Source organism: Phalaenopsis equestris, unplaced genomic scaffold (assembly GCF_001263595.1).
Source record: "Phalaenopsis equestris unplaced genomic scaffold, ASM126359v1 Scaffold000297, whole genome shotgun sequence".
Taxonomy (NCBI): domain Eukaryota; kingdom Viridiplantae; phylum Streptophyta; class Magnoliopsida; order Asparagales; family Orchidaceae; genus Phalaenopsis; species Phalaenopsis equestris.
In genome coordinates, this window is record NW_018164739.1 from 4,487,057 (window position 1) to 4,498,659 (window position 11,603).

Genomic DNA, 11,603 nt, shown 5'->3' on the forward strand with positions numbered 1-11,603 from the left:
AAAATTTAACATATTATTTATTTTTACGAATTCAAAATTAACTAATTACATATTCATTTATGACCTGCAATTAATCTTATAATAAAACAAATTTTTATTATTAATTATTAATCTATCTAATTGCTAAGAATTAACTTAAATAAAATTAAATTAAAATCTCAAAACCTGTCTAACTCTTCCCCTTCTTTCTAGCCCTACTAGCCCTAGCCTGAGTCCCTTCTCCTGAAGTGAGAAATTAATTCTTACAGAGTACATACGCAGCTTTGCGTGCGAACTCCAGTAACATGCCGCCATGTGGAGGTTATTAACTTGAATTCGTTTGATTATTGGAGAGTTATTGGGAGGTTATTTGGGGTTATTGTGGTGTTAATGCAGGGGTTATTGAAATCGAACCGCGAAGGTTATTGAAGTGAAATCGTGAAGATTATCGGGAGTTATTGACGGTTTATTATGACATTATTGGAGTTGATGTCTCAATAACCTCCTAATAACCCTCCCAAATAACCTCCGCGGTTTTACTTTTTTTAAGGGGGCCCGATATAACATACATGGCGGTATATTACATGTAAAATTGCGTACGTACTCCCTATAGAATAATTTCTCCTTCAAAATACTATTAGGTTGCAAGATTTACTTTTAGAAGGATTTAACGAAATTTATAAAAGTAAACATACAAAAATAAATATTAATTCAGAAAGAATATAAATGAGTTTGCAAAGCTTTAAATTACATGAAAAGTCGCATTTACATTTATTAATAATTAATTATATAAATTAATAATTAATTTTTTATACTTAATAAACAATAATTTAATATTAATTTATTAATTACTAATTATTAAAACTAAGAAACATTTAAATTTTTATTAAATAATTTAAAATTTAAAATAAACAATTTATTCATTAATCAACTATTAAATACTTATATTTAATTTTATGTAATTATAATTAATTTGATTAGCGCTAGCTGGGAAGGCAACCGTGGGATCACCGAGGATCACCGAGCAGAAACACTACTGATTCTCCTCCTTCGGCTCCCCTCTCATTCGAAACCATCGAGGAAGTTGAGCAATGTGGCAAAGCACCAACCCCAAATTGGAGATGGAAAGCCCGCAGTGGAAACCGGATAATCACCGCAGCCTCTTCTGCGATGTCTGTGGCTGCGAAGATTTCGGAGGCGGCGATGACGGCTTCTTTTACTGCTCACAGTGCGGTTCTCAGAGCCAGAACGTCGCCGACACCCAGGCCGATGCAGATGATATCTACGGGGGCGATGGCGGCGTCGGAGCCATCTACAGCATCTTCCACCACCGTGCAAAAGGCCGATCATCCCGATCTCCTTCGAAGCCCAATTTTAAGCTTCCTTCGAAGGAGGAGGTCCTCCGATCTCTCACCCAAGCAGCTGCCGATTCACACAAGAAGGAATCCGTGGCGAGCCTCTATGGGTTCGAGGACGGATCTTCGTCTCCGCAGGATTTTGGTTCCGTGGATTGCAGGGATACGGAGAGGGCTGCGGGCGAGACAAGGCTTCGGTACGTGCAGGGATTGCAATTGATGCTGCAGCTGCAGTGCGAGGCCTTGGTGGAGAAGTTTGGCGTTAGCCCTTTGATTTGCGGAATGGCTATGCCAATCTGGTTAAGGTATGTGGCGGTTTCTAGGGTTTTTGATGATGGTTGGTTTGAGAAGATGGTTAGCGAGGCTGAGGCAGCGGCCTCAGCAAAGTTCAATGAAAAAAACGGTGGGAATGGTAAGCTTCAATTGCACAACTGTTGTGCTTTTGTCATGTACGAATTGATGCTTATGACCCTTTTATTTCATTTTTTTTTTTCAGATGAGTTGGGTTTGTTCATATTCAACTGATTTCTGTCTGCTTGATGCTTCATTATACTATCAATACAACCATACAAATTTGGCGTGATATTTTGCCAAGCAAATATCCTTGCCATCTGTTGTATGATAGTTTTATTTAAATTGTAAATCCTTCTCAATTAAGTTAATCATGAAATTGAAACAAACCATACAATTTCAACCATATTTTGGTTATTTTTGGATTTTGGTAGAAAGAGACTTAATAATGTGAACAACTACTACTCAAAAAGCATTTATATTTATCAACTTTATTTCATTTTCTATCCAAATTCTTACCAATTTTTCTCTTTTTTTAACAAAGAAATTATATATTTGAACTAGATTATTTTTAATCACCACCTCCAATTGCCTATTTGATATATACTTCAATACTAATAAGTCACAGTAATTCCATATTTTTTTTTTCCTGGCTCATGACTAGATGTGATGTTTGTTGCACTATTATAATCTTAGAATGGGTCAGAATGATAATTATTCTACATCTTTTCATGAACTATCATTTGCTTATTGTGTAAGTAAGAACTTTTGTTTAGAGAATATTTCACGAGTTTTGATTTTTTATTTTATTTTATCAACCATGTAATTTATGTAGTTAGAAGTATTACTGAAGTGCTAGATTTTTTTTTCCCATGCACTTCATTGGTAGTGCAAAAAGATGGTAGGAAGGGTTGCACTAAATTACTACCACTATTCCCTCCTAGCATATTTTTTTCACGCACTACATTGAATCAATTTCTTGCATCGGTGGTTGAAATTGCAACAAAATTTTAGAGGATCATTGCAATTTGAAATTGCAACAAAATTTTAGAGGATCATTGCAATTTGATGTATGTATAATATTTGGTTGGATGATAGGAAGAGATACTGTGCCAAAAATTTTATGAGATTTTATGTGTTTGAGGGAGATAAAACACGTAGATTTTAACTACAACGCAAATTATTAAATTTGAATTGGGATTTTGATTTTGGGAAGGGTGATGATGATTGTTTTTTAATGGATTTATGGAGTGTGGAGGCTTATTTAGGGAGGGTGCATGTATGGAACGACCATAAAATCCTTGAACAAGTTGAGAAAGAGCGACGAAAAGAGAGAAAATCTGTGAGAGTAGAAGAGAGTAATTGAACTCACTGAAGTCTGAAAAGGTGTGGAGTGGGCAATGCTTTAGACAAAGGCACGGGGGAGTACTTTAAGCACACCATCAGACTTAGTAGGCATTCAAAATTCCATCTATCAGTTTATTTTCATTATAGTATGAGCTATATTGACATACTTAAAGGAAAAACTCTAAAGCTTTATTTAGTGAATTGATGTCAAACTTGACATTGACTAAATGTGCCAAAACAATTAAAAAATGCATAATTATCCTAGTTCATTTTCGGAAGAGATTCATGTGTATTTTACTGCGAGCTTAGAGGTAAAGTTGGACATTTGATTTTCCTGATACTTTTTTATTCGAAGTTATCACTATCAAATAAGTAGTTTGTTATATTAAAATTTTGATTGGAAAAATTTTTTAACAAAATCACTTAATAAAGTTTGTCTTGATTTGTGGTTTAGTTTCTTCAATAGACATGATTTTAGATTGGCCCGGTGTTTGTACTGTTTTAGTAAGATATTGATTTGCTAGTGGTGGGCTATATAAATGTGTTATCTTTAAACTATTAGAAAAATATGCAATGTCCATAACAAGTGGGCTCTTAAATTACGTTTTGATTGTTATAGTTCTCTCGTAAGTTTTGTGTTTAGGAGTGTTTTTTTTGCTAAATAATTAATATATAATGTAAGTTCACTAATGAATCTGGATATGTTAATTCATGGTTGTTTAGACAATAACACAGTGAATTGAAATCTTCAAATTAAGAAAGTAATTAATCACATTTTGGTTTTATTGTTTAAAGTTTTAAATAATCACTAACAATATTAGGTTTGTAGTTATTTTTGTTAATGCATATATATATCTATATCTATCTATCTATCTATCTATCTATCTATCTATCTATCTATCTATCTATCTATCTATCTAATTGAATTAGTTCAATTGAATTAGTTGTAGGCTATTTATTTTATTGTCTAACATCATCGTCAATTTTATTTCAAAATCTATTTAGCTATTCTACTAATTTTATTTTAAAAATTCAAACACATTATAAGGCACATATTTAATTTTTGAAGTGTCAAAAATAACCTTTTGGCTCTTTGTAGGGAACTATTTAGTCCTGAAGACTACAAAATTGTCAAAATATTTCTCATAATCCTTAAATGGGAGAACTATTTTAACTCCTATTTAAACAGCATGGAAATTAATTTGGCACTATTGACTTTGGTATTAAAATGACCCCCTATACATAGTTAATCGATCATTTTGGAATGTTTCTCTATTTTATATAAACTAAAGAAGTATTTTAAGTTATCCATATAAAAAAAGATAGTTTGATCTTGCATTCTATCGAATGTACAAATATGTGTAAACCTATGGGTAATACAATAGTATATGTTAGCATGATATTACACTTGATCCTTAAGGATTTGTATATGTTCTGAATTGTTGCTGCTGACACGTGATATTGATTATTTGTACACATATTGGGATTTTGTTTTACTACATTTCGGGGTATGTATTCACATTTCACATGAAAACTTATTCCAAAAATTTATCAAGAAAACGAGCAATTCGTTTTGGTGGTATTCTTAGACAATGAATAAGATGCTAGAGTTAACAATTAAACAGTTTTTTGCATGAATCTATCAACAAATAAGCAAGATGGAAATTTTTTCAGATAAATAAATATAATGCAGATTAATTTCATGCTAATTATTACTGTAATATTACATATCACGAATGATATTGAATTTCAGCTATTTTTCAACAGTAAATGAATGAGTCGCTAAATAATCAAAATCAAACATGCAATGACATTAATCTGGTTAAAGCATAAATTAACACAGAAAAGAAATGCTGCTGGAGAGAGTGAAAGCGAGAGTTATTGGGGTTTTGGAAAAATTAAAATAGGGGTTTTATTTTCTGTGAGCTAACAAGTGCATTGTGATTTGAGCTTGAAACATCTTGAGAGAGTTGAGTTGGTGGCAACCTGGAGGCTTGGAAGATGTGAATGCAAGTGGTGTAGTGTCGCGATTGAGAGGTGAGCCACAACGGGTTGCCCGGGGGTTGCTTGGGGAAGTATACTGAGAAGGGAATCGCAAACACGGGTTGAAGAGAAATGGAAAGTTTGAATGCTTTGGGGCAGGAGATTGTGTACGAACATGGGAGCATGCAATGACATACTGGAATGTTGTTTTTTTTATTTGCTGTATTTTATGAACAAACATTTCAAGAAAACACAAGACAGAATCACATTTTTACATTCCTATAGATATTTGTTGATCAAGTATGCGTGCATTGTTTATGGATTACTATTTTAGAGCTGCTAAATAAAAAAGAATGCCATTCCCTGTGAGACCAATGTTATACTAACATTTGCTATTGGTGCATGTCTTGACATATCTTCCCATCATTTTGGAATTCATTTTTTGGTATATATGAAACAGTTTATCTTGTAGTTTTAAATGAGAGTTAAAATGAGTTATATGACTTGGAATGTGTCATGGTGGATATACAGCAATTCTATTGAAGTTTCGCAAAAGAACTATATAAAAATTTAGTACCAAATGAACGTTTTGAGAATGGAGTGGGGAGACTTTAGACAATTCAACTGCATTTGTTCTGGTGACAATGGCAGTGTTCAGTATTACACTGTTGTTATTGTTTTCTTTGATTGAGGCATGCAAACTCTCATCCCGCCACTTTTAAATTAGACATTTTTAGGCTGATTTGTAAGGTTTGATATCTTTTTTAGTCTAATCACTCTTGTTTATTAACATTTTTTAATGATGATGTTGTTTGTTATTGTTTTCTCTGGCTCAATTAAATTCTTAATGAATTCTTTGAGTATATTGTTGATGCAGCTATTTGTTATATACTTATGCTACTGTTTTCACACTTTGTTTCTTATGATTTACCGTGCTCTTGACTGCAGAGAAACAGGAAACTCAAAACGAAATCCAGTCTAATTTAAGGACGGGACAACGAAAAACTTTTGGACAGAAAGTGATATCTATTTCGTTCCGTTCATTAAGAAAGTTGATACCTGTACATTCTACATTGGTAATTTCTTTTCTATCCTGCCATCTTGCACGAGAGGCAGTTCTGCCTACAGATATATATCAATGGGTATCAGAGGCAAAGCTTCCTTACCTGTCTGCATTTGCTGAGTTGGGACAGGGCCTTGGTCCTCCTAAATTTTGCCCTTTGAGTGCCAGACTTATGTTCAGGCCCATTCGAGTTATCAGTGCATCATTGTTAGAAGCGACCTCCGCCTCTATTGCTCAGAGTATTGGCCTTAGAACCCCTTCGGTGAACTTTTATTCCATAGCTCAGCGTTATCTCAAAGCACTTTCTTTGCCTGCAGCTAAGATCCTTCCTCATGCATGCCGCCTATATGAATGGTCTCTTCCATCTGAGTTATGGTTGTCTAGTTGTCATCATGCACTTCCTACTCGGGTTTATGTGATGGCAATATTAATTGTGGCCATAAGAATTTTGTATAATATTCAAGGCCATGGAATATGGGAGACAAGTCTATCTGACATGAGGAACTCAACTTCACTTGGACATAAACACCTGGGTGCTGCACAGGAGGATGTTGCCAGAGAGCCATCTGCTCCAAATGACTTTCCATGCGTTCAGAATTCTGAGTTTTGTGCTAAGGAGTTGCTCCAAATTCTTGATACTGCATATCATAGGATGGGTACCACACATGGCAAGTATTCTTCTAACAATTCCTCATCTTATCAATTACTTAGCATTGTAGTTATGACTGAAAATAATTTGGAGAAGATATGAAGGAGTTGATGTTATTACGACTCGTATAAGTTGGTGCTTATGTCTTAATAAACAGTTTGAATTCTAGAATCTTAACTTTAGCGTTGTATATCAAGCAGTAGCAAAAGAAGAGTGCAATTGATTTTGATGCTTTGATTTACATTGAAATGATGATCCAACTTAAAGGGTGAACTCATGAAGTAATGACAATAATAAAAGAGTAGAGAGAGAGAGATTTAATTAGAAATGGTGAAAATGTAAGAAGGGTGGAATGGACTGGGAGAGAATATATAGAGGATTATATTTTTTTGATATCAACTTACGTTCTAGTTTGAACTCAAGTTCTCCTATTTAATAGTAGCCATGAAATCATGGAGCATTCGAATGTGAATAAACTAACATGGTGAAACATGTTCAAAATTTCAAATTACCACTATAGCAAAAGAATCAATAAAATGACAGATAAAGTCAATCATAGAGTATAATAAATAGTATAAATATCGACACAAACTTCTCGCTTAAGCCGTAATAAACTAAATAAGAATTAGACTAAGCTAATTTGCAATGATCTGGTTCTTGTTATGCATGTATCTTGACTACATAAATGGTCCCCAACAAAAATGCAATCATAATTTAAAACAATTAAAAGTAAAGATTGGTTAGGAATATTATGTGCTTTTTGTTTAAACATGATCTTTAATATGGGTTTGTATAGCTTATTTAGGATTGGATAATGGGTGACTTGTGGTGGCTAAGAATTTCAATTTTGAAGGTGTTCAATGAGGATTTTATGGGCCTATTTAGGCTTGGTGGAGGAAAGTGGATATAGATGCGGGATGTGAATGATTTCAACAATGAGTGGTGATGGGCAATGTTAAGGTTTTTCATGATGTAGGATCTTTTTTGCTTAGGATTTAGTTTACAAATTTTGCCCAAGATTTTTGAAATATATTTAGGGTTGCATATGTAGGTTTGACTGAAAATAGTTTGGAGAAGATATATGACAGCGACTTTATATATGCTTAAAAATACAAGAATTTAATATTGCTGCTAGAAGATTTAAATCCCCGACAACGACGCCAAAAACTTGATAACGGTTATAGATTTGATAAAGATGTGTATAAAATATTCAATAATTGCAAAGTCACACTTATCAACGCAAGTATACGTATCGCTCAAGTAATACATGACTCTAATGGAGTCCTGGATATCGATCCCACAGGGAGTAATATTAGAGGCTACGAACTAAGATTTAAAAAATCAATACTTAATCACAACAATATAGTTTAAATTGCATATTTGTCGTTAATAGACAATTGAAATAAAAATATAATTTTAATAAACTCTTAATTAACTAATTCTACTAATAAAGTTTCTAATATGAAATTCAATATATAAGAAAACATCATTCTCTTTGTCAATAAATTTAAGTGGATGGATAAATTGAATCAGTTCAAATTGTATTGTGCCAAATAGGAGCATACCTATTCTTTACCCTTTGGACTAGACATAAAGAACATTGACTAATCTTATGTTTGGTTACTGAATCTGCGGTTAGACTGGGAGGATACCGGCTATCACTTCGGAGCTTCCACGTTCCCCTGGCCTGAGGGCTAACATCTACACTTTAGCACCCAAACGATAGGACCGAATTGAGGATTTTAGTCTGTCACTTTAAAATCTCCGATTCTACCCCCGATAATTTTTATTTCCCTATTTATTTGCACCAAACTTTCAAGGGCTTTGACCTCCCTAAATCTTGGATGTAATCTTCACTTTAGTTGTACAACTCAACATATTTTAACAAATCAATTGGTTAGATTGAAAGTAAATTAAGATTGAAGTGAAAAAATCATCACAACTTCTTTAACATTCTCATGACACAACCAATTTAAATAACCAATTCATAAAATCTCAAGACAAGGAGAAAGACAGAGAAAACTACTCAGAACTCATGGAGAAGATACGACAGAACTTGAAATTTATATACAAAAACAAAGTCATACAAACTTCAATAAATAAATATCACTTATCTCTAATTCCTCCCCAAGCAAATTCCTTGAAGTTCCTCTGAATCTCTTCTTTTCTTTACAGCACACAATTCTCCTTCGAAGCGGCAAGGAGGAAGAAATCTCTCACTTTCCTTCCACTCTTACAATATCTCGAAGAATTCCTCACAATATTAACCACTCTCTACACTCTAATGAGCACCACAAACAACAAAGACTCAGTGGACACCCCCTTTTTCGGCTTCCAATTGTTTCTTTTAAAGTTGTAGAAGAGTTTTCAAGAGTTGCCCAAGCGTCCATTCAAAAATCATTCACCTTCAATGCATATGTTGAGAGAACCGACGTGCTCGCCATCGGCGGCCTTGATGGCACCGTCGACGGCCTTTTAGAATATTTAATTCTGGACTTTCGGGAAAAACTCGCCGTCGGCGGCGTCGAGCTCGCCGTCGGCACCCAAGATCAAATCTTCATATTTTGGTCATTTTTGCTCCAAATTCGCTTCTTTTTGCATCTTTTTGCTCCAATTACCATAATTCAACATACCTGCAACAAAACATCAAAAATACCTTTTTTTTTAAGTGTAATATCATCAAAATCAGTGTAAAATAGGTATGAAAATCTCAATATATTTTCCTTTGGTCAATATGAAAGAGGTGATGTTATTATGACTCGTATAAGTTGGTGCATATGTTTTAATAAACAATTTGAATTCTAGAATCTTGACTTTGCAATTGTATATCAAGCGGTTGCAAAAGCAGAATGTGCAATTGATTTTGATGCTTTGACCTATATTGACATGATGATCCAACTTAAAGGGTGAACTCATGAAGTAAAGAGAACAAGAAGGTTGAAAGATTGAATGAATCAATGGTAATAATAAACGAGTAGAGAGAGAATGATTTAATTATAAATGGTGAATATATAAGAAGGGTGGAATGAACTCGGAGAGAAAATATATAGAGGATAATATTTTTTTGATATCAAATTAAACTCAAGTTCTACTATTTAATAGTAGCCATCAAATCACAAACATTCGAATGTGAATAAACTATCATGGTGAAACATGTTCAAAATTTCAAATGATCACTATAGCAAGAGAATCAATAAAATGACACTCAAGTTCAATCATAGAGTATAATAAATAGTATTAATATCGATACAAAATTATCGCTTAAGATGAAATGACGATAAGTATGCATAAAGTAATGAACTAATTAAGAATAAGACTAAGCTAATTTGCAATGACCTGGTTCTTATTAAGCATGTATCTTAACAACATAAAGGGTCCCCAACAATAATGCAAATGTAATTTAAAACTATTTAAAATAAATTTGACAGTAATAAAAATGACCATGAAGTCCAGTGATTAAGTAATTGATCTAACCATGAAAAAAAACTTTAAAAATAAATGCTCCAAGTAGAATGTTCATATCCTTATGTTTGATAATTGTTACTCCTTTCATTGGTTTAATAAAACCATTGTTTTCCTATTTTTCTTAGGATTACAGCAATTTCCATGTACCATTAGCATTTTTTTTTCATTATTAACTCAGCATTATTGACTTTTTTGCTATTCAACACACAGGTTCAAATAGATTGGACATTGTAATTACTTTTAAATTTTCAATATATTCTCTTATGATGAAAACTCATAACATTCCTCAATCTCGACCAACTTATTTTAACTTTAAAAGTTACGTAATTGCCTATAATCTTGTTCTTTTGTATAATTAATTCAAAATGTTCAATAATATCTAATTTAGGCTTCCCTTCCTTTCTTTGAAATATAAAAAAATAATAATAATAAATTCACACTCACTTGATCATAAATTATACATCTGGTATTTTTTCTATCAAACTTGTGCCCCCCCTCTCTTTGCATTTTCTTCTATCGTTGTAAATTATTAAGTTTTCACTTTAGAATATGGCTTATCAAAATTATAGCATTTGCAAGTAGTGCACCAATTTGCCTCACTTTGGATCTCTTATCAAGAAACTTCAGTACCAATTTAACATTTTGTAGTTTTTTTTTTTTTAAACTAAAGTTGTTTCTTGATGAAATTTTTTTGTGATTGAAAATTCTTTGATCGCTTTAGAATTCTTTAAATGTGTATATATTATTTTGTAATATAACTTAAACCTATTTTTGATACAGTATTTTGCAACTAAATACCCACCAAAAAAAAAAAAAATACTATACACATACCTTTTCTTGATCAATTAATAACATATGAGATCCTTTAATTACTTTTTTTTTTTTTTTTTCCTTTAGATCAAAAGTAATTCGATGCTAGATATACTTAGCATAAAACCAAATTAATCCTTCTATTTTATTGAAATTTTTTTTCGAGCCAATGTTTTGTTACCCTCTCTCGATTTATTATTTTATGATTCATAGTTTTAGTTATCCCTCAATTATCACAATCCTAAATGTTTCCTTACTCCTTGAAGTAGGTTCCCAAATGCTCATTCAATCATAAAAAATCTATCCTTAAGAAATTTTCTTAAAAAGATTTATTAATCCAATTATTTTAATTTTTTTAACAACTTTCCAATTTTTAATATATATACACACACGTGTGTGTGTGTCTGTGTAGAACAAACTTTAAAGATTTATTAAGCTGGATCTTTTTCTCTTTTTATATTTTGTTTAAAAGCTAATATAACTTCATATTTTCAAGTCTGTCTAGAACAAACTTTATTTATTATTTTTTATCTTTTAAAAAATTTTTTTTTTTGAAATTTTCATTCAGTAAATTTTCTTTGATGTCATGATCTTTAAGTTAAGCCATGTTATATTCACTCTTAGCTATTTTTACCTGATTAAGTGTTTAAAACTTTCCCTA

The 11,603-nt window shown here is 32.4% G+C and overlaps 1 protein-coding gene across 2 annotated transcripts in view; it reads left to right on the top strand.

The window, feature by feature from the left end:
- Nucleotides 1–980: 980 nt before the first annotated feature.
- Nucleotides 981–11,603, top strand: part of LOC110025326 (TATA box-binding protein-associated factor RNA polymerase I subunit B) — a 16,274-nt gene continuing 5,651 nt past the window's right edge. Inside the window, exons 1-3 of one of the 2 annotated variants that reach the window (XM_020725742.1) lie at nt 981–1,746; nt 5,904–6,257; nt 6,336–6,686. In XM_020725742.1, coding sequence (XP_020581401.1) covers nt 1,071–1,746; nt 5,904–6,257; nt 6,336–6,686 — 1,381 coding nt within the window. In that variant the 5' untranslated portion in view covers nt 981–1,070. Of the gene's footprint in view, nt 1,747–5,903; nt 6,687–11,603 lie in introns of both variants that reach the window. The other variant, XM_020725741.1, reaches the window with a different exon arrangement.